This window comes from Centroberyx affinis, unplaced genomic scaffold (assembly GCF_046629955.1).
Source record: "Centroberyx affinis isolate AG114_WGS23_722 - 3 ecotype Tasmania unplaced genomic scaffold, CSIRO-AGI_Caff_v1 ptg005393l_1, whole genome shotgun sequence".
Classification (NCBI taxonomy): Eukaryota; Metazoa; Chordata; class Actinopteri; order Beryciformes; family Berycidae; genus Centroberyx; species Centroberyx affinis.
Window position 1 is genome coordinate 279,968 of NW_027282698.1, and position 23,500 is coordinate 303,467.

Genomic DNA, 23,500 nt, shown 5'->3' on the forward strand with positions numbered 1-23,500 from the left:
TGGTACTTTGTAGTTCTTTATAATCCACTTTCTGGTACTTTGTGGTACTTTGTAGTTTTTGGTGGAAATTTGTGGCTCTGTGCGGTACTTTGTTGCATTTAGTAGGGCCCAAGCAAACTGAACTTCCAATGTATCTATTCCATAACTATACAAATACCTACCTGTAGGCTCTGATGATGCAAATAATACACCATCAGAGCCCACTGTAGGTACTAAAAATACTGTCTGGGGTTGAGAAAAAGTTAAAGTGTCCATCAAATGTACAAGAATGCATTGTGGTTCACGATTTGAGTGATCTATTGCTGCACTTTGGCTCCTTCCCCAAGAGGAATTGTTAGTCGGTTGAGAAACATTAGAGAGTTTTGTGTTACTAATTGGGTTCTACTGCAGAAAGTATTGTCTGCAGTACTAATGTAGGATGGATGCAGGGTACATTGGGGACCTCTACAATGGCTGCCACTGTATGTTGGTGTGTGTGTGTGTGTGTGTGTGTGTGTGTGTGCATGTTGTGGGTATAATGTATAATGTATGTGTGTGGTGAAGCCAGTGTTTAAGAGTCTGTCTGACTTCCCTCTGAGGTAACAGCCAGGGACCTGGGAGAGTCACCGCAATCCTGATTAGGTACCGACTACTGCCTTCCACCCCCAACACACACACACACACACACACACACACACACCCAACCCCCCCCACCCTCTCTCACTCCTCCCTACGTTAATGTTTTCAGGGGTTTTTCACATAAACAGGGGCTGCAGGGGGTGCCTGGAGCTTTTCACACAACAATCCTGGTCCTGTTTTGGATTAAAGCTGGCTTACACACACAAACACACACACACATACACACACTCATACTTACATTCCTGACTCGCTGTCTTCCACTCCTCCACTCACGCTTGTTAAATGAAGCACACAGTAGTTAAGTATCATCTTTTCTCAATTTTCACCTCATTGTTTTCACCATGAAGAACTCCACTAGACAGAGGGGGCTCTCAGTTCACTTTCAATCCAATTCAATTCGATCAGATCAAAATTTAAAACAGCAGTTTAAAATGTAACTAGAAACTGAAATTATTTTGTCACTGGGAGAACATTCACTCTCAATAATGTCCTAATATATTGGGTATGGCAACCGTCACAAGCCAAACACTGTTCATTATTTGGAGTCTTCTTCCTGAATTGATATAACTGAGAGGAAGCTGTTTTCAAAACCCTGTAAGCCTGACACTACCACTAACGCTCATTCATACAAACAAATAGCTGGGGCAAAGTTTAGGGAACAAGGTTTCCTTTGATCCTTTCCTGGCTCACAAACCTATCCTGGCCCCCAACCATTCTATTAACCACCATGGAAATAAGGTCTAATGAATTGATAATTTAATCACACCCAAACATCATTACAGTAAGCTAATTGTGTTGCTTAGGAATGTGAGCCCCACCAGCAGGGACGAGCTGTCACCACAGATCTGACTGGAGTTGTTAATAATTAGGCTAAATCCAGACAGGGATTCATCGCTGATGCCTTTTTCGTCCTCCCAGCTCCACAAATCTCCTGCATCAATCACCGATGGACAGCAACTATTAAATGGATGCTGTAATAGTCTGTAAAGCCTCTTGCTCCCCTTCCAGAAGACTTACAGACAGACTCTGGCTTTAAAGCAAGATTCCTTGTATCTGTATCACTTAGATTTAGCATTTATCTGTTAAAATCCCTCTGAGGTCAAGCCCAACACTGCATGCCGGGCCAATCGGAGCGATCTCCCACTCTTACATATTCATGATGGCTCCAAATCAGACAAATCTCATCAAAAACCCATTAGAAGAAGGCAATAACATTGTTCAATTCTGGACGTCATTTATTTCTGCTCAACTCTGCAAGGTTTTACCACAGCCAGCGGTGGAAAATCAGGTTAGGGTTTTTTGATGTATTTTTGAGGGGTTTTCGTGAGCAATTAGAAAGTGCTCTGTTTCTCAGTTCCTCTCCCTTCCATGGTCCACGTGGTTTGAGTGCTGTAATTGAAGGTAATGGTGGAGAGAGTGGCGTGATAAGGCCGCAGACTCACGCAGAGTCGGTGGCACCAACATGGAGACTGGTAGACGCCTGACTCCGGCTCTGGTCTCCCTCCATTTCTTAAGGAGCCCTTAAAAAAGACAGACAACTGATAAAAGAAAATACATTTTTCCCCTACATCTTCAAAGCGTATTTTTCACAAATAGGCTAATTATTTTGTTTTTTACCTTTCATCTCATGAGAAGGCGAAATGCTTGTTTTGATGTTCTTCTAACCTTTTTACCCAGGAATACAGTATGCGCGGCATTTAATAGGCTATGGTAATTTTGATGATAGCTTTGAATTGTACTCCGGCTTCAAGGAGAGGTAAATCTTGTCTCTCCTCCATTAGCTGTACTCTGATCTTGCACAAGGCCTAATTAAACTTTCCATCCAACTCTCCCAGGTACGAACAATAGGGAATGAAATATGGCTGTTTATAGCGAAGAGGAACCCTAGTTTGCACTGCTCATGGCCGGATACAGGACCATTAAAAATGGCAATTCATCATGATTTGTTTCCAGTCTCCTGTGTGCAGAGATGTCGACGAGCCCAGAACCTCTGCGAAACAATACGCTGGTCCAGACGACCCGGTGGGTTATTCGTTTTGCAGGATTATGTATCCCAGCAGAAACACTCAGAGGGAACCTCGCTTGGCAAGGGCTTGCTGGGGGTTTGAATCTTTTAACAGTTGGTGAAGTGCTCCTCTGAGAGGACAGTGATCCCCTTTATTAAAACCACTCGTCCGGCATTGTCTCTCCTCTCTCTCCCCTTGTTGGTTACATAAGGCCAAGGTGCTTTGTGATCGTTTGCAGGCACTCCTGTTTTGTTTAGTTTTGTCTCTGTCTCTTTCCCTCTTTCTCTCTCTCTCTCTCTCTCTCTGACTCTCTTTTTTTTTTTTGCTTCTTTCCATGGGACTGGAGAAGATTTTGGGGGACTTGAGGGGGATCTGATCGTATCCTGACTTCTCCTTTGCACAGTGCGTTGGGGTTTGGCCGGCGTCCAGCTTTGTCTGCTTTTTCCCGGGCACATTCCCATCTCCGGCACGCTCGAATTCCTGTCTCCGGAGCGCGCGCACGTTGCCGAGTCTGATGACTGCGGTCGGAAGATGAATTGCGCTGCAGGCATTTGTTTGACGAATCAAGCCAGTCGCGATTGGACACGTGTTAAAGAAGCTGTATGGGTATCATCATTTATACCTGGACCTTTTTTATTTACTTATCTTTCCTTTTGTTCTTGAGGGACAGGGCCAAGATGGCACTTACAGCAGCATGCTTGACCCACAGAACCCACGGGTTCTTAAGCTAACATCCCCATAAATCTGGAGCCAAGAGTCTCTGACGTTATATCCAAACAGTCGAAATGAGCACAAGGAGAGGTGGAGAGGAAAGTGAAGATGAAGTGAAATAAAGATGGTCTTTGTGTGCAAGCCTCAGGAGTTGCAGGAAATGAATTATGTTGAATGTGGCGTTATATCACCCCGGTCCCACTTTACATTTCTCTTACTGTACATAGCAGGGCATTCATCAGATGTGCGCGGATCGTGCCATACGGTTTTCAGATTAAGCAAGGCAAACACAGAGACGGGCCTGGGCTTTTGCTAGACAGTCGGTAATCCATTTCCAATGTCGAGAGGATGACAGATTCCTTCATACAATACAGTGGCTCTTAAATAGTGCAGGAACGTTTGGGAGAGTATGATTTTCCGACGTGCAGGGAGTTAGTTAGAAGCCCTGGAAGCCTTATCCATTGTTGAAAAGGCTGTGGGTATTAGCTGGGATGTCCTTGCTGACCTCTTCAGTGGGTGCGGTGCTTCGAAGGCTTCGCAGTCAGTGGTTGGACGAGATGCAAGCTCTCTGTCTGAGGACTGAATATGAGACGGCTCACTGATGACTCTCCTGCTCTTTTTGGGAAACACAGCAACTGGAGCCTTCGTACTTCTCCGCTTCTGCTGGAATACTCTGCTGAGCAGCCGGAGCCGTACCAGCCTTCTCCACTTCTCAATCTCGAAGCACCTTCCTCACATTACATCAGGCCCCGCTGAAGTATTAGTCTAATGTAACCTTAGATAACCATCATTTCAATGTAAACAAACAGTGCATTATGCCTTGGACAGGATTCGTCTTGATCCTTTATTTATTTTTAATTAATGGAATCAGCACATGTTTCAAAGGCTTTAGTATTGACTCTTTTCTGGCATCGCAAAAAATGCAGCTACTTGAACGGAGCCAAGGCCTGAGTAATTTCTTTTAACAGCATATGATTTTGGCTCTGCTCTATGATGAAGTGTTATATGTGGAATAGCTTTGTGATCCCAGTTTTTGACACATTAGGCCCAAGTTGGGCTCTTGTACACATCAGTGAAAAATGGATGATGCAAAGTGGAATCATTCAATCTCAGAGGCCAAGTATAACGAGAGCTGGAAGCCGGTGCTTCCCCCCAACCCCTGACCCCAAGTCGTCAACAGCATCTAATGAGACATTTAATCATTTTGAAATGATTATTCCCTGCAGGAGGCGCGCCCCGTTCCGGTTTTATGATCAAGTGAGCTCAGCCTTTACAGCCCAACTGTTGCATCAGTTGCACTCAAAGGTCACATTTCTTGAGTTAGGTCCGCATTAGAGGAGATGCTTGTGTTAATGATGTGAATTTTACCCTTTTCAGTCAGAGCTCTGTGGTATTCACAGGGGGAACCGTGCACTGTATTACTCATCTGTAATGCGGACCAGGGCTCACTTAATTAATCAGCCATTCTACTGGTTATAAAAAACGACTGACTCACTAACTCACAAAATATGTGCACAAATATGGGGTTGTGTTCAAAGAATCGATGCCTTGCTCCTGTAGTCACTTTCTTTCCCCCCCCTGTCTCTGTGCAGTGAACTTGGCAGAGCTGCAAGTATGAGGCTTTCTAGGTGGGAACCATATGAAAACCTCTGCTGACTTCCACTTTTTGAATATGAGGGAAACGTGGGTTGTGTGCTCTCACGGATGCAAGCGATGCCTTTACCTGAGACTCCGCTGTAACCAGAACCCGTGTTTCTTCTCACCGCGCATACTGATTACAAAGCACCGGGATGCAGAAACTGTTTTATGTATATTGTCTTACTCCTGAAGAGAACGTGTGCACTTTAACGTCTACAGCCTGCTTTTACTTCTTCGCGCGAGTCTGTTTTTTAAGATGTTGGAACGCGAAGTGTCAGGGTGTCAGCATTACAAAATCTGAATGGATGAATCAGCAAAATCGGTGTGATGATTAATTAATTAAATTTGTGAAAAGGGGACCAGATTACGTAATAAGAACTAGGAAATCTTAAGTTTTCCGACCTGTCCCTCCAACGCATATCATGGTAGCTTTGGGAATTTTTGCGACGAGATGAATTTATCACGGCTCGGCGTATGCTCCCAGCCTCAACCTCTTGGACAAATAACCTCCATCACTTAAGGTATCATAATCGACAGTGCTCAGGAACCGCTTGACACGTGAATCATTCATACCGCTCCATAAATAATAGAGCCCTGGCAGCCAGTTAGCAGCACCTGCAACTTGAAACAGTAGTTCGTTGAAACACAATCTTTTACCGTGTAAACTAATGTGTTTCACCTGCCTGGGCTGGGGCGTCTGGGTCTGCCGCCTGCCTGCCCGGAGCAGCGGACAGGTAGAGCGAACAAAACCTCTCTTCCTGCCGCTCTCACCCCCCCCCCCCCCCTCCCTCATCCCCCCCCCCCTTCCTCCTGACCTTGCTTCCTCTTCCTCCGATGAATTTTTCACCAAAAGCTCTTTGATATATTCCCGTCCCACGAGAGCATGGGTAATGCAAACTGGAAGCGCGCGGCGTAATTATTTCTCAAAACTGCACTTCTACCCTAATTAGTTCACTCCTCAGAAGTGGGCCTTGCATTATTTACACATCAAGGGGACACACAGGGCGCCAGATAAATATTCATTGTTTGTTGACTTTGCCCCGGTCCCTCGGCTCAGGCGCAAGCCGAGTCGAGAGCCGCTGTCATCGTGACTTGTTGTTTATGCGACTTGTGCATCGCTGGTGCCCAGGACATAATCTGTCTTGTTCCTCTGTAATTATCTCCACTCATGCAGACACATGCACAGACACAAACTCAGAGTCGGTTTAATAAGTGGACAACTTCCTCATGCAGAGACAAAGACAGACAAAGATCAGATGAATAAATGTTCAGAGGCGAGATTTGTTGTCAGTTTTGGCCTTATTAGGTGACATTTCGGTAAACGAGTGCCAATTAACAGCATATTTTATTCAGGCATTGATCAGCAGCGATGCTCCGAGACAAACACAAGCCGTCTCTGCCTCCAGCCTTTCTTACTGGGTCATCTCTAACGAACTTAGCTCTTCAAAAGGAGCCGGTGGCAGCTGATAGGAAGGAGTTCCTGCTACCGCTGGTTGCAAAGTGGATTTGTGGGACATGTGAGGTCTGCTTTTCCTGTCAAAGGCCGTGTATGAATAGACTGCTGTATCTAGACCCCCCCACACACACACACACCCCCACCTTGGTGGTCCTATAGCCTTGAGGCCCATTGTCTGCTCTGTAAATGCCTTTAGGGAAACTCGGGTTGCCTCAAAAAACTTCACCCATTGTGGACGTTCGACAGCTGTTCTGTTCCCATTTCCTATTTCAGCTCTGCCGTATAGCATCAGTGTGTGTGTGTGTGTGTGTGTGTGTGTGTGTTTTGGGTGGGGTGGGGTGGGGAGTCGAGGTGGTGGCATCTTGTGATGCCTGGCGCAAGAATTACCATAATCACTGTCAACATTAATGGAGATCCAATCGCTGGAGAATTTAAACACGGCTTTTCCATATTTATAGAAGCAATAAACAGAGAATGCGAAGCAAAATGTCTGTTATGATTCAAAAGCGAACCGTGTTTACTGGCTTTGAAATGCATATTTGGGTTAGTGGATGAGATGGAGGGGATCGCAATTTAAGTTGTGGGATATGAGTGGAAACGTAATATTGCCACACTAGACACGGGACATCTGAAACCATAAATGTCTCACTCTCACTGTCTCGAGGGTTTCGACATTCCCTCAGTCATTTGCATAGCTGAGCTTCATGCATCTACCCCTCTTCTTCCTGCTGCAGGAGGTCTTGGTTGAACAGAGTGTTGTGGGTTTGATTCCCATCGGAACCACATAGTTTGGCATTTACAGTATTCTAGAGAGATGTAACATAAAAAAAAGCCTTCTACTATTTCTCTTAGCTCTGATATTTATTTGTTTTTCAAGCATTTCTGTCACAGGAATGTTGTCAGTTCACCATGATCCTTAAACTCGTTAGTAAAGGTCCCATGTTAGGATGGGTTATATAGGTTTCTCAGAGTGGGCTCCGAAGACCACCCAGGGTCCTGGAGGGGGTCTTAGGGGTGCCCCGCAAAATGAGGAATATGTTAATGTCATATAATTCAATTCACTTTAAATTATCTCAATTAGGTTTGACAGTTACAATAAAAATCTTACCATATGGATTCCTAAGACAATATCTTCTCAACGGTTTGAGAACCACTGATGTAGGTTTTATTCTGCTTTTGTAGACATTGTATGCCTCTCTGGAAATGAGCGTCAACTAAATGCCTACACAGCAACATCGTCAGTGCCAGTTTAACTTCTGAGAGTGTGAAAGTCAACACTATGCCCGTGTTTGTATAAGTTCACACCATCAGAATTAATTTAACACTTTAAAACAGTTTTGAACAGCCGCCCCAAAGCCATATCAGCTCGGTGAGTGAATAAACAACTCTCCAGTCAACACTTGCCAACTCCAAATAATTGTCACTGAAAAAACAATGCTGGAAATTCGCTGTGTAACATGTAAATTGTGCAGTTTGCATGAGCTGTAGTGACAGTTGCTGTGTCAGTGGGGTGTATGAGGTCTGTCATGAGGCACAGTTCTCTACAAATACCAATTCAGGTTTTGTCAATTGAACTTTGATTGCTGATCATAGGACAGGTTTGAGGATTTCTGTTGTTAACAGTTTACAGTTTTCGTTATGTTTCTGTATGTTGGTGATGGACCTGATTGCTCTTGTGTATATTGTATCACAAATATTGCTTCTGCTACTGCTGTTTGCTGCTAATACCACAGCTTTAACTACTAATATTATGACTTTTAATACCACTACTACTAGTGCTATTAGTACTACTACTACTATTACTATTCCTTAATTGAAACCAAATCTAAACAAATGCCCTCTGGGTGAAACAATGATTCAGTCTCCTTAGGTTTTGATACACTTCTACTACAGTGATTCTCAACCTTTTTCATATCAAGGACCCCTGATTCAGTACAGACCCCAATTTGAACAGATTTTGTCTCTCGGACGCAAATATGAGAATATTTTTTATTGTTATAGATATGATTTAGTCCAGAATTCCATGACTATGTATTGTAGGCAGAGAGATAACAGTGAAACTATGATCAAAATAGTCATTCTTCTACATTCTCTAATTGCGTTAACTTCTTGTAAATGAAGTAATGGTGAAGTTTAACAATTCACCAATTTGCTGGGGACCCCCTGGAACCACTTCAAGGACCCCTGGTGGTCCCCGGACCCCACGTTGAGAACCACTGCTCTACTATTCAAGCAGATACACTACCACATGTGAATATAAAACACGTCCTCTATCATTTCACAGTCTCTCCTCTCCAGCCTTTGAGGGTTTTTTTTTTTTAACAAAGAGTAGCAGAGTGATAACTTTCCCCTGCTGGGGTGCTTGTCCATCACCCCGAAATCCAAGAAGCCTCACGGAGAAGTTTGCCTTTGCGGTGAACTTAACGGCTGCAGCAGCAGAGTTTGGCAGAGCTTTAACGGAAACGCCGGTGTTTATGCTTCCTCCGCAGGTGGAGATCACGCTGCAGGACGTCAACGACAACCCGCCTGTTTTCCCCAATGATATTCTCGACGTGACCATCGAGGAGAACATCGGAGACGGCTTCAAGATAATGCAGCTAACAGCCACGGATGCGGACGAGGTAAAAGCTCCCCAAGTTTCTATTCTGTCTGACGATTTTTTTCTTTGCCCCGTTTTCCACTCGAATGCTTTCAGAATAAACGTCCTGGGAGTCGTTTAAACTAAAAGTATGTTCGAGATTTGCATTCCTGGAGTGTTGAACCACTGTGGATTCAAATTAGGGTTTGACTGATATGAGTTTTGAGGCCGATAACAATACCAGTACTTTTTAGAGTGAAGCTGCTGATAGCCAGTATTTTCAGCTGATATTCAGTATCTTTAAATTTGACCGTTTTCATGCCAAAAATTACAAGGATTCAGTGTTTCTCTTTGAAATTGATTCTTGGCAGAGTCTAAACAGCATTTAGGCCATCATCAGACACTAAAACTCAGACAGATTCAGTTGTTTTAGGCGGGTTAGCAGCTCCTTAAGGGAGGTTGACCCATCCCAGCTACTCACTGTTAGGGGAAACTGTGGGATAAATCGCTGCCTTAAATGAAGAATTAATTTACAAAAACATTATTGAACAGTGAAATGAAAAAAGAAAATCATTTCATAGCAGCTTTTACAGACTGTTTTTCTATATCTGTGGTCAGGGAGGAACCTCCATCTTATCAGCAGTGATTGACAGTGATTGGCAGATATCTGATATTTAATAAAAGGTCAATATCAGCCTGATATATTAGCAAACAGATATATAGCTTTAACCCTAATTCAGATAGAAAATGTGGGTGAATTAGATGAATTATCACAATGTAAATGGCATAAAACAAGTCTGTATGTAGAATACATGCATATACAGTATGTATGTAATTAAGTCAGTAATTAGCTGTGAAAATGATGAAGTGAAAGTGTGGTCCATGGTGAGGGTTTCATAAAGAGAGGAGCCACAGTAAGAGTTTCTTAAGGATTATTATTAACAGATGTACTTTGTTAGTTTACCTGACTACACACAGTGACACACAGTGGCCAAGACAGATTACTCTCCTTCACTCGTGAACACAAACACAAACAGACAGACCCACACTCCCACACTTTCATCACTCTGTCTTTGTATGTCTCTCTCTCTCTCTCTCTTTCCCTCTCTCTCTCTCTTTCACACACACAAACACACAGAAATCGTCCTTTGCTCTCCCATGTTTTGACGTTATCTGAGATGTGTCGAGGCCACGCGTGTCACACAGCCTGGAGGAGAGCGGCCAGAGATTGATTTTTCGGCCCGTTGCTCCGATAGTCCCTGCGCGGCCCCCATAGTTCACATTACATCACTGGCATCGCTCTCAATTAGTTAAAGGCTCCATCTTTTGCTGCTTCAGGCAGGATATGGACATTAAATCCTGCAGTGAGCGAAAAGCCGGCCCTCCCAGCATCTCCGAGGTCTGCGGTCCCTCACCCCAGCCAAAGGACACAATGGAAGCGAATGGAAAAAAAGTCAGGCCATAGAGGGGAGAGAGATTAGAAAGAGGGAATATGGACTCAAATTTAATGTTAACTTATGAGGCCACACGTCTTTTATTGCACAGCTGTTGCCTCACCCCTTCTCTCAGGTCTGAATGTGAGAAAACTCAGGCACAGTCCCACTTCTGGCCATTTTTCTTTTATCGGAATACTATATTGACTGTAAATCTCAAACCTGGAGTCAGGTCAGTATTTTCAATAGGGGGATTTTAAGGACATTATTTGATTATTTTTTTTCTTCAGCGCCAAAGTATTCAGAGCTTTGATCTTGAAAGGTTTAGCATATGGCATTGAAATCAAACTGTGCAGTTATTCACTTTTTCCTCATATCTGAATTTAAGAGGAGTGTCGGCCTGAGCTGTGTTCCACAAATTGGAACTTAAGGCAACACATTTTTAGACATTAGTAAAAAATGAAACATTTGAATTTACATATTCATACATATGCAGATGATCAAGATAGAAGAACCTTTTGCAAGGGGAACTGCATTTTGCTCTGTGAGGGATTCAGATGCAAAAAAAAAAAAAAATCATTGAGAAACCAAAAAGGGAATGTAGTGGAGTCTTTCAGGAATTGCAGGTTCTAGAGATTTTATCCCAAACTTCAACGCTGCCATGAATAGGACGCTAAATAGGAGCCTGTACTTCATTCCAGCTCTCAGTCGGAGCCAGATATGAGGCCAGCCAACTCTTTGCCCACATCCTTACGCAGGAAACTTAAGTTGCGCTGACACTAAGCGTACGGAACGCATTGGAGCCCTTGTTGAGAAAGCCACATGTGTGAGCCAGTGTAGAGTAGCCAAGAGTGCAAGCTGTTGGCCAGCTGACGGCTGAATTCAGACATCATAATGATCCCATCCAATTTAACAGTGCTACATGTGGGATTCATGTGTGAGGGTATTAAAATGCTGTTTCTACGCATCCGTTTTTTGCTACACCCATTTCCACCCCAAAAGAAGTAAAAGATTGCATTCCGGTTGAAAAAAAAAAAAAAAAAAAAGCAATATATATACGTTTGCTCTTTTGTTTAATGCGGGCTAGGCCTCTCTGAAAATGTTTCTCACCTCATTCGAATGAAATACGCCGCCTTTTGTGCTTTTGGAGAGAACTTGAACATTTTATTAGCACGCTGACCTAATGTGGAAAATATGTCACAGGTGAAAAAAAAAACCTTTCTTAATGAAGAAAAGTACAACAATGGGTGTTTTAGGAGAGGTCTCCGAGAGTCAGCTCGGCCCCAAAATGAACAGTAATGTGTTCCAGAGGCAGCCTACCGCAAGAACTGGAGCTGTGCATATTTCCAGCCACCATTTGCAGTTATGAATGCTTTCAAAACAGATTTACACACCGGCCGTCCAGACAGACGGGACATCAGCTCCCTTCAAAGCGTTTATCTTTAAGGTCTCGGTGACAACACGCCGCTTGTTTTCCAGGAGTCTGTGTTATGATTGGCCGCGGCGCTCGGTGCTGCAGCGGACAGGAAGCTCAGTTTTCCCGGCGGCGCTGTCTGCTTCGCACCTCTCACTTCTCGTAGGAACTGCTCGCTCCCAAAAACCACTCATCTGCTAAATGAGTTTCCTTCTGCTGCAGTCTGGTACGCTTTGCTCCCTGGAACTCCGCTGTTTAATTGGTCAACCCTGTCTTTTTTTTTTTTTTTCCAACAACCCACCATGTCTTTGGAGAGCTGTAAAATAGCCAGACTCTTTAGTGAAGGTCAAGAGAGCGGTCAGTGTTGGTGTACGGATGTGTGTGTGTGTGTGTGTGTGTGTGTGTGTAGTGTATATATGTGTGTTTACATATACTGTGAATGTGCATCCACACGTGTGTATGAGCATTTATGCAGTGTAAGAACTTAATTACTTTAAGTAAAGGTTGACGAAGAGGTCAGTGTTGGTGTTTGTGTGTGTGTGTGTATGTTATATGTGTATGTGCATGCATATACTGTATGTGTGTGTGTGCGTGTGAGTATGTGTCTGTGTGTGTGCGTCTGTGTGTGTACACGCATTGGACATAGACTGTCCAATGTAAGCACTTAATTACTTGCATTACTTTAGGGCATGTGCATGCACTGTATATGTGTGTGTGTGTGTGTGTGTGTGTGTGTGTGTGCATCTGTGTGTGTACATGCACTCGTTGGACATAGACTGTCCAATGTAAGCACTTAATTACTTTAGTGAAGCTCAAGGAAGCAGCCAATGTTGGTGTATCAATGTGTGTGTGTGTCTGTAAGTCTCTGCATGTGTATGTGTGTGTATGTGCATGTACTGTATGTATGTGTATGTGTGTATGTGTGTGTGCGTCTCCGCCTCTCCTGCTCTGCTTTTGAACCCTATCAGAAAATTAATTGGCAGACTGCGGGTGTTGGGTTCCGGACTGCAGCCCAGGTGGCTGATGGGATTGCCAGATCTGGAGCCACTGATTGATGACAGCAGGGTCCTTAGATGAGCAGAGCCTCACTCACACTCCTCTTCTCCTCCGTTTTACTGGTCCTGGATCTCAGACCGGTCTCTGGTAATGCAATGAGACACAAGGTCAGAGCGACAGGGGTTTGATCTGTCGTAAAAACGTCCATGGGAAAGAGATAAGAGCGAGACATGAACTTGGCCGCATGATATTGACTTCGGCTAAAGTTTTTGGTAAACGGCCACCGTGGTCAGACTGTTTGGTGCATTAACTTTATGCAGAATGTCTGCTAAAAGAAAAGAAGCGACAAAGCGAATTTATTTCAATTTTAATTTGTTTTCATGACGGACAGAACTTTTTCAGCCTCTCAGATCTGGTCAAACCATTCTATCATCAAAATGAGTAAAATACTGAAATATTTTCTCCTCACCCACTTCACATGCCTTTAAAGTTCAACTTCATCTGCGTTAAAAAAAAAAAGTATTAAAAAACACAATGAAACTCAATGAACTTGTGTTCTGGCACTCTCAGCCTTGGACAAGAAGAACAAGACACTAACACACACTACAGCAGACAGGACAATCAATCAACCAATAATACTAGGCAGGTGTATGCCTCTCCATCTAAGGCTATAGCAATTACTCTTCCAGTTGCTTAATGTTGCTATTATCCCTCAACATTGCTGTGTGCAAATAGGGCGCCGATCACCAGTGAAAGGATATTTTAAATACAGTTTGTCATATGAGCGCCATTGCCTACCGAAGCAGTAACTGTGCTGATTTGACTGGAAAAAGCTTAATGCTGCTCGTATCCCCCATAAGCCTCGCCATTGTCCTGGCATGATCAAAAAGTATCCCAAACATCAGGCATGGCTGAAAGAGTCTCTTTTAGCTTAGCTCTTAACCAGCTGTAACTAGAGCCTTCGCTTCATCTCAGTGAATAGCAGCAGCTTTTGATGTTGCTTTTTTCCTCTTTGGCAGAAGACACGCAGAGAGACAGTTGTCTGATCTGCTATTGTCCCCAGCACAAACATAAATGTCAGGCTCTGTCACCGGGCTTATTCAGTTGTCATATCACATTCAGTCCTCCTCTCCTATTCCAAAGCCCCTTGCTATAGCTATCACATGTGTCATGGCGCTTGTACTTGTCCAAGGTAACAGGGGATCTATTAGTTGCATTTATAGAGGAACACTATAGCCCCCGAAAGTTCAAAGAGTAAGAGTGAGTCTCACGAGAGCATCGCCATTCAGCTCCTGTGTTGCTTTTTCTCTCTCCAGTGTGACTGCTCCCCATCTATCCCCTTCTAGATAAGCCTTGCAAGTGAAGCATTTTCTTATAGAATATGCCATTGAAGCTTTAGAAAACTGATTTCACTTTTTATGACAGATTTCCAAGGTTGAAAGAAGGGTTTAGAGGCATGCTGATCTCTAGTCAAAGACATTCAGGAAGTTTTTATGATGGAGTTTTTGTTCCTTCGATGACATTTTCACTAGTCTCCTGCTAGCAATGCTAGTGCAGGACAAAATCATCATATACAAGTCTTATACATTCCCTTTCAAACTGTTCTATCATGTATTTTTACCACTGCTACCACGTTTTGGTAGAAGGGTCCTGATTTGTGAATGATAGGACAGACTTTTAGAAACCGCAAGCCTTCCCTTTAAGCAGAGTCTCCGGAGCCACAGTGAAGGGTTTCATTCATCCTGGACAGTAGGTAGTGTGATCTGGAGACACGACACGCTAACACGACACGCTAACATGTGTGGTAAACAGGCTGATTTCCTGCCAGATATAATTGCTTTGATGCTGTAATCATGATGCCCTTCCTCCCCGCGGCCTGAGAACTCACATCTGAAACGTTTGATTCAGGAAAGCACAGCTAACGTATTTTCCCTTTCTGTCTGCATCCTGAGAACCTGAGTGGGAACAATGCTGTCTAGAAAACCTAGCTAGCAAATATTGACTTAAAATTTGGTTTGGTTTGCTGCCGGAGACAAACTCAGACAATTTGAAACAATGAACATGTAAACACAACAAATGCTGACTCCACATTTCTGCTCAATGTTAAGTTTATGGTTTTGATCTGTAAACATGTACATTTGACTACGCAAAAATCCTTTGAACTTTTGCAAGTCAAGCACAAAAAACGGTACATATCAGATATCATAACCTATAAAAAAATGGAGACTAGCTCGCTGAATTATGACCTGCTGTTTAATTTACTCAAACCATATCAAATAAGATGTTTATATCTTTCTCATGTGAAATGATTTGTTTGCTTTTTCTCCTCAGGGTCCCAACGCTCTCGTGACTTACACCATCATCAGCGGGGCGGACGACAGTTTTCGGATCGACCCCGAATCCGGCGATCTGATCGCCACCAAGAAACTGGATCGGGAACGCCGATCAAAGTATTCCCTCCTGGTGCGTGCGGACGATGGAAAGCAGTCTTCCGACATGAGGCTGAACATCACCGTGAGCGACGTCAACGACCACACGCCCAAGTTCTCACGAGGAACGTACTCCTTTGATATTCCTGAAGACACGGCGCCAGGTACGGTCTCAGTTTCACACAGTAATGCATCCGACCCACTGCAAGCAACAGAACCACAGTGTTTTAAAGCCTCGAAACACCGAAAGACCTAGAAAAGAAACATATGACATCACGGCAAAGTCAGTGGTGTGTCTTCTATAAAAGGCCTTAGACTTCAGCTCTGTTAAGGTCGTCAAGAGCCTCAAATTATTGAGGGCAGATCTTGTATAATGGCTTTTTAGAGTTTTTTCTTTCTTTCTTTGCTTTTTTGTCATCTTTAATATGTCCACTGAAGCTCCTCCAAATCCTCACTGTCTTCCTGTCTGTCTGACTCAATTTGTGTCGGTCAGGCAGTGTGTCCACTGGCTCGGGTCAACTGGAGCCAGAAAATCGTTTTGTTATTGAGGGAAGGGACTCAACTCTTGCTAAAAGTACAAAAACTTTCTTTTAAAGGGGCATTAAGTAATCTATGACTAATATTGAAATCTATCGGCTTCATTGTCTCTGGCACAGGCCCCACCCCCCTGGCCCCTTATGATAGCCTGTGATTGACACAAACAAAGTCACATTTTCACAATACATGAGTACATACAGTAAGATAGCTAATTAGGGAGAGAGAGAGAGAGAGACAGAGACAGAGAGAGAGATCTAACAGAAATGTCTAGTGAAGTGGTAATATATCATCATGCCAAATATTGGAATAATAATACTGTGTTGTTGTTTGCTCTTGAAATGCCAATGGGCGAGAGAGTTTTTGTTCCAAAACACTACGAGTCAAGTAATCATTGAGTCATTGGTATTGATCAATAATCCAAACAACCCCTTGCAGATATGTTAGGGGCATTGTGTGTTATGGGGCAGTGAATATCTTACTTGTTGCCCCCCTTAATACTTCTTGTCTGACTCTCCCAGGCTCCATCGTGGCGGCGATCCTGGCCAGCGACTCCGACTCGGGCGTGAATGGAGAGATCACCTACTCTCTGGAGGAGGACGACGAGGACGAGACGTTCCTCCTCAACCCGGTGACGGGGGTGTTCAACGTGACGCGGGCGCTGGACTACGAGACGCAGCAGTACTACATCCTGACGGCCAAGGCCCAGGACGGCGGGGGGCAGGCCAGCACCGTCAGAGTGTACTTCAACGTCCTGGACATGAACGACAACCCGCCCGTCTTCAACAGCAGCGTGTACAGCACCTCCGTCTCCGAGAGCCTGCCGCCCGGCTCCAGCATCGTCACTGTCGGGGCCAGTGATGCTGATGATGGTAAGTAGATATGGTCAAATACATGAGAGATAAAACACATAGGAGATGTTCACTGCCTGTACACACAGATAAATAAAGATTCTTCAGGGTAATGCCACAGAATAACTATTTCTGGTTCCACTAACCACCTTTCAGACCAAAGTTCTTTAAAGAACCATTTGTGCTTTCCTTTGCTTAGACACCTGCATTGTGTTTTTGTTTAATTACCCTTGTATAGGCTCATTTGCAAGGGGATGGGGTATGGTCAATTTCCAAATTCATGCCATCACCCACCATCCAATAATCCAGATAAGAATTAAGAACCTTTTAATAACACAAAGAACCATATGAGGAACATGAAGAACCTTACACTAAATTAAGTGATTCTTTACTATACTTTACTATGTGATGGTTCTTCATGGAACCACACAGCCTTTTAGAGAACCAGTTAAGACTCATTATTTTTCAGTGTGTACTGAAAATTGTGTGTACTATTGAATTGTAGCTATTTTATCAGATCTGTTGAGTATATAAATGAGGTTTTATTAGGATAGTATTTGCTGAATTTGAAATAATCTCTCTGCAACTTTGAAAGGCAAGTGAAGTTTTATTGTATTTATGATATTTTTGATTTCATTGTGAGGTCATTTGATCAATTTGACGCGTGCCAAATGTCAATTACAAAACTTATCACATAATCAGAAATAAAACCTATGATGGGGCAGTTTTGGCACCAGTTTAGCTCTATACTCCATACTGGGTCTTAAACACTTTCATAACTGCTTTCTCTGGGATTTTTAAGCAATATTTTGAACAGTGTACTTCATTTAGAAACAAGAATAATGAATAATAAATCAAGATCATTCGTATTGGTGCAATGTAGGAACAAAATGGAGGAAAAAAAATGTCAGAACTCCAATACTTCTTGCTAAATCATGGTTGAGTATCATGGAGGTGTCAGAATATCCAAAACAAACAGTTCTGTGAGCATAATTCAGCAGTATATGATATAATTATAAAATGTCCTGTCATATTACATAAATCAAGTGTAAGGAAGCCGTACCATTTTAATTTAATGTAAGCCTGTCATTTTGTCATGACAGTTGGTTACACAGTAACTATCAAACCTACATTTTATTTTTCATTTTTATTTCGTGTCACGCATGAATGATTTGATGAAATATAGCATCTTCACCGTATGATTAAGTGGGGGAAGTTATTTCTGCGTTTCAGGTGGCTGGTTCGTGTATCTGAAGTGCTGTGTGGTATTTGAACAGTCACTGCTACTCTCTCCTACTGTAATTACCGCTTCAACCAGGCCTAATGTGGTTGTTGTGACCTACATTCCTGGGAAATACGCTGCCTAGTCTCAACCAGAGTCTGGCTTCTTCCTCCTCGCTGTCCACATAATCTGACCGCGTCCTAGTCTCAGATATATAGTCGCCGCTTTCGACTGTCAAAATAAAACACCGCCATTGTTAGCACTTCCTAAGCCCTGACCCCCGACCCCGAGACTTTGTCTGCGGACGGCGCAGCCTAAACTCGGATGGAAGTAGCACTCAACCTTTTGATAAGGGATTACTTGTGTACTGTAAATACGCGCCAGAGTGTGGGAAGGTGCCTGCGCTTTCCACATGAATACCCCGTTGAGTTGAATTACAGACGCTCAATTTAAGCTCATTTTAACCCCTGGCTCCGGGGGAGCGCTGCGGATTAGGCCAGATTTCAAGGTTAGATAGTTTACTACATGCATGCATTCAATCACGCTGTAGTTATGTCATTTGAATAAATGTTTCAATTTTGAGGGATTTTCCGAAATTGTTGAACACCACTATCAGTTTAGGAAGTGGTTTGCGGTGGTGTTTCTCTTTTGATAACAATCTGTCATGCTACATGAATGGATCGTCCACTTGGAGGACAAGAGCAGCAGCCAAAGCTCCAGCTGTTGTACTTGCACAATTTGTGGAAATGGATGTGGATAACAAATATACGTGCCTAACTCAGGTTCATATACTGAACAATCACATCTGCAACAATGAACGCCAGTCAAAAATATCAGCACTCGACCTCTACTATATTGTGTTCACCGTTTGTTATCTGGGTCTTTTCTGGGTATTTTTTTATTCAAGGTCATATTAAATGGTTCCTTCTGGATGTATCCATTTCTTTTTGACACTATCAATGCCAGATAATGCACTTGGCAAGATGTTTATGTAAAAATACACCCGTCTTATCAGCCTAAAATACAAAGTGGGTCTGCAACAGAGAGGAGAAGAATGAGACCCTGTAGATTCTCCCTGTTTGTCCAAATTTAATTCTGGTATGAGGTATATACACACAGGGAGTGATGAATTGAAACTGAGGAGTGAAATCCAAACAACAGTAAGTAGCGTTCCCTCCAGAGAAAGCTGGACTCACCAAGATTAGATCTCTCGTCTCTTTGCTTTCCTTTGGTATAAAGCATTTGTTATAAAGCAAGTTTACTGACCTCACCTTACAGGATTTCTGGGTATTGAGGTTCAATACTCTTGCTGCCATTTGGAGCGGCCAACATGTGAAGTTGCCTTTTGCAGCTTTGAAATGCCACCGTGAATTAAATAACATTATCACCTATAATTGAGTTGTGAACAATCTGTTTGTTGGCATGTCTTCCAGGTCCAAACGCCCAGCTCTTCTACAGCATTGCGTCAGGAGATCCCCAGGGCCACTTTGACATCACCAAGGAAGGTGTCCTCCAGACCAAGAAGGCCTTGGACAGGGAAACCCAGTCCTTCTACAACCTGGTTGTCACAGTCCACGACCTGGCTCCTCCTCCCATGACCCGTTTCACCAGCACGGCTCAGGTGTCCATCATTCTCCTGGACGTCAACGACTGCCCGCCGACTTTCACGTCCCAGAAGATGACCTACATCCAGGAGAACACACCGGTGGACACGGTCGTGTTCACGGCTCAGGCTGCGGACGCCGACAGCGGGCCCAACAGCTACGTCGAGTACTCCCTCAAGGGGCCCTTTGGCAGCAAGTTCAGCATCGGTACGATCGACGGAGACGTCCGGCTGGTCGGGGAACTCGACCGCGAGGAGCTGTCCAACTACACGCTGACAGTCGTAGCTACAGATAAAGGCGAGCCTCCTCTGTCTTCAACGATGGACGTGACTATGATGGTTCTGGACGTCAACGACAACACGCCAAGCTTCTCGCAGAACATCTACGACATTGAGATCGAGGAGAACACCTTGACGGGGACCGACGTCATCCAGGTGTTCGCCAGCGACGCCGACGAGGGCACCAACGGGCAGATCCGATTTTCTATCGCAGGGGGCAACACCAACTCCGACTTCCGGATCGATTCGGTCACAGGAGTGATCTCTGTGGCCAAGCAGCTGGACCGTGAGGTGCGGTCGTCTTATTCGTTGGTGGTCCAAGCCGCCGACCGCGGGAGCAGCCCCAGAGTGGACCGGGCAACAGTTAACATCGTGCTGTTGGACATCAACGACTGCCCACCTGTGTTCGAGCTCTCTCCTTACACTGTGAACGTTCAGGAGAACCTCGAGAACCTACCAAGGAACATCCTGCAGGTTAGTGTGTTTTTTTTTTAGTTTCTTTTTTGATGGCATTCATTTGAAAATTCAGCGGTTAGGACATTATTAAAATTAATGGACAGGACCTCCTGAGTGAAAACAAGGCAGTGTTTTATGTTATCCCTAAGACCTTAAATTAGCTAATGGCTTAATCGAATTTGTAGCAATGCTAACCTAATAAGTACAGGTATGTGTATGGGATTGGTGTACGAAACCGCTGAACACGGTGGTCTTATTTTGTGAATGACCATAACAAATATTTGACTGAAACGATAAAGAAATGATATATGACTGCAATTTGCTCAGCACAATTTGGGCTTTTCAGGATTTCACTGAAATATGAAACTCTGTTAAATTACATGGCGGGGCAATTAGCATCCTGACTACGATGATGACTAAATGAGCCATATATAACAAATGGAGGGAAAGGACTAATTTCCAGTGACGGAGGCAATTCAATTCCATTTTCTTTAGCTTGTGTACCTCGTGAGGAAATGAGGCTGCAGTTATGTGTGGGACTGAGTCCAGGAGCGGTGGGTTTGCCACACAGGAACATCTGTATGCTAACCTGGCTGTAACTCTTTCTGTTGCCAGGAAAAGCTGGGAAGCCCACAATGCATTGGGGTTCAAAAGTATAGTAGTGAAGTATAGTAAAGAGTTTTATGCTGGAGCATGAGGAGAAAAATCAGACTGCATTATTAAGCAACCATTAGGTAGTGTCCATCCTTAATCCCCAGACCGGCCTAAAGGTTAGGGAGTCAAGTTTGTGATCTTCTACACTATCAGTCAACAGTTTGGACACACCTGAGTGAATTTACTATGTTTTTCATTCTCTTAAAGCCATTTTGATCTAAAGGCTTATGCTTAAATGCTTGAAATGTGTTTCTTAGACAAATATAAATAGTGAAGTTGATGCTTATGAATTTCTTTCCAAAGCCTATGCCTTTCCATCAAGGCAAAGGGCGGCTACTTTAAAGAATCTAAAATATAAGATAGTTTTGATTTGTTTAACACTTTTTTGGTCACTGCATAATTCCATTTGTGTTATTTCATAGTTTTGATGTCTTTACTATTATTACTAAAATGTGGAAAATAGTAAAAATACAGAAAAATGTGGTATGTCCAAACTTTTGACTGGCAGTGTAGTTTGAATCCCTGGACTGGCTGGGAAAGGCTGAACAGACAAAGTGAATGAGTAATGATCTTCACTTAAAAAAGACGATGGTGTTACACTGGGTAATTCCCGGGTTTGCATGCAACTCTATGAATGGAGCAGTGTGGTACTGAAAAAATTTGCAAGCATGCTCAACAAAAACCCATCCCAGGAAACTGGTTAAAGTGATAATCTGCGAGATCCTTGTTTTTTTTTATCTTAGTGACATGTTTGGTGCTAAGCGCTCATTGCTGTGGTGTTTCTGCACTGCACTTCCCAGAGATCAACTGTCAATCCAACAGTGTGGGTGGGACTGTGACCCAGTTCTACTGGTTGTTGGCTATGTCTATTGTTTTTTGTGTGTGTTGTATTGTATTGTATGTTTTATTCATTCATTTATCATTTTAAGCAACCTATGAAGCCAATGGCAAATTTCCACCTGGTGTAGATAGAGATTGGTGGTGATAGAAAATAGCAAAATGGACATTGATACGATTTCTAATCATCCCATCTCTGTGTTCTCCAGGTTGTTGCCAGAGACGACGACCAAGGCGCCAACGGTCAGCTGAGCTACATGCTCAGCGGGGGGAACGACGAGGGAGCGTTCAGCTTGTCGTCCAGCGGCCAGCTGAGCCTGACCCAGACTCTGGACCGCGAGGTGCAGGGGAAATACACCCTGCTGATCACGGCTACCGACTCAGGTAGGAACGCCGCGGAAAAACTGACCTGTGAGGGCGGCTGAGGCCATCTTGAAATGTTTAAAGGTTTTCAGTAAAAGATGATATTGTGATGGACAGCGACCGCTTTGCAGAAGTATATTTTATTATGGTTTATACGGCTTCAAAATCAGCTGCTCATGTCTGAATTCATACCACATTTAACCTGTTCAGCTTATCATCCATCATCTGCTATAAAAGAGAGTATATATCTGGTGAGGACTGAGCGCCACACAGTATGTATCTGCATTGCCTTACATGGACATTGTTGAATTTTAGCAAAGCTTCAACATATTTTGTAATCAACCAGCAAAACCAAGCTGAGAAAGAATATTTTCATAAACTAACAGGAATGTCAACAAACAACATTTTGATTTCATACTGTGTTTTTTTGTGCGGCACAATAACCTAAACATTTGGGAGTTTTTAGCTTGCAAAATAGTGGGTGTTTTTTGACCTATTCCCCAGAAGTCCTTTCAGCGGGTTCGATTGAATAGCATCCTCTGTTTATTTGGATACAGCGGTAGAGCTTGTTATAGCCAGATAAAAGGTTAACTTGTTATTGCATAGAGGCCAGTTAATGTGCAGTTAAAGGAGTACATGCGTATCCCCGTTGCAGCCAAATCACATGGTATCCCAGTTAAGTATATGTTTCTCCGGGCCGCTCTGGCACAGCCGTCATGGTCTGAGGGTGGTTCTGTTTCATTCCTGGACTGACCATGTGACCGTCCATAACGCTGTGTATTTTTGACTGTGCTCAGACTTTGGTGAGAATTGTGACAATGTCGCATACAGTGTCTCTTGTTTTTGTGTGGAAAAATGTTAGGTACTAGCGTGTATGAAAAAGAGAAAAAGAGTGACACATTTCATTAGATCATGAATCCGCATACTTGTGGTGATACATCATAGTGTTTTAGGCCTTGTGGTTGAAAGGTGTGAAGAGAGCTGATTAATCAAAAACTGAGCAACAGCATCAAATTTTCAGATGATAAAATCTAGGTAATAAAAAGTAGAGCTTGTGCATGTTACGTTAACATTTGTTACTTCACATATACAGTTCAGGGAGTTGCGCCACATGGCCAAAGTTGCCCAACAAGCGAACATACTAATTAGGATTCGATTCTTTGTACGCTCCACAAGAAGTCCATTTTTAGAGCACTGACAGCAAATCCAAAATATTTTGACAGGACATTTCAGTACAATGTTGCCAAGAGGCAGAAAGAGGGATTTGGGGTAGAATATCAAAATATCAAAAACCCCATAATCATAGTACAGTCCAAATTACCCTGCAGCATTTTCTCACATTTTTGAGGCCTAGGCTGAGACGGTGGGGGGAAATGGTTCTCCCAGCCGCTATCTGGCAGCAAAACCTGAAGGTGGATGGTG

General features: G+C 43.4%; 1 protein-coding gene across 1 annotated transcript in view; it reads left to right on the plus strand.

Annotated features, from left to right (window-relative positions):
• The window catches only part of fat4 (FAT atypical cadherin 4), a 105,196-nt gene that overhangs the window by 42,987 nt on the left and 38,709 nt on the right, over window positions 1-23,500 (plus strand). Inside the window, exons 3-7 of the mRNA XM_071546719.1 lie at window positions 8,919-9,050; window positions 15,182-15,443; window positions 16,335-16,685; window positions 19,320-20,242; window positions 21,925-22,099. Of these exons, the coding sequence (XP_071402820.1) occupies window positions 8,919-9,050; window positions 15,182-15,443; window positions 16,335-16,685; window positions 19,320-20,242; window positions 21,925-22,099 (1,843 nt within the window). The remainder of the gene's footprint in view (window positions 1-8,918; window positions 9,051-15,181; window positions 15,444-16,334; window positions 16,686-19,319; window positions 20,243-21,924; window positions 22,100-23,500) is intronic.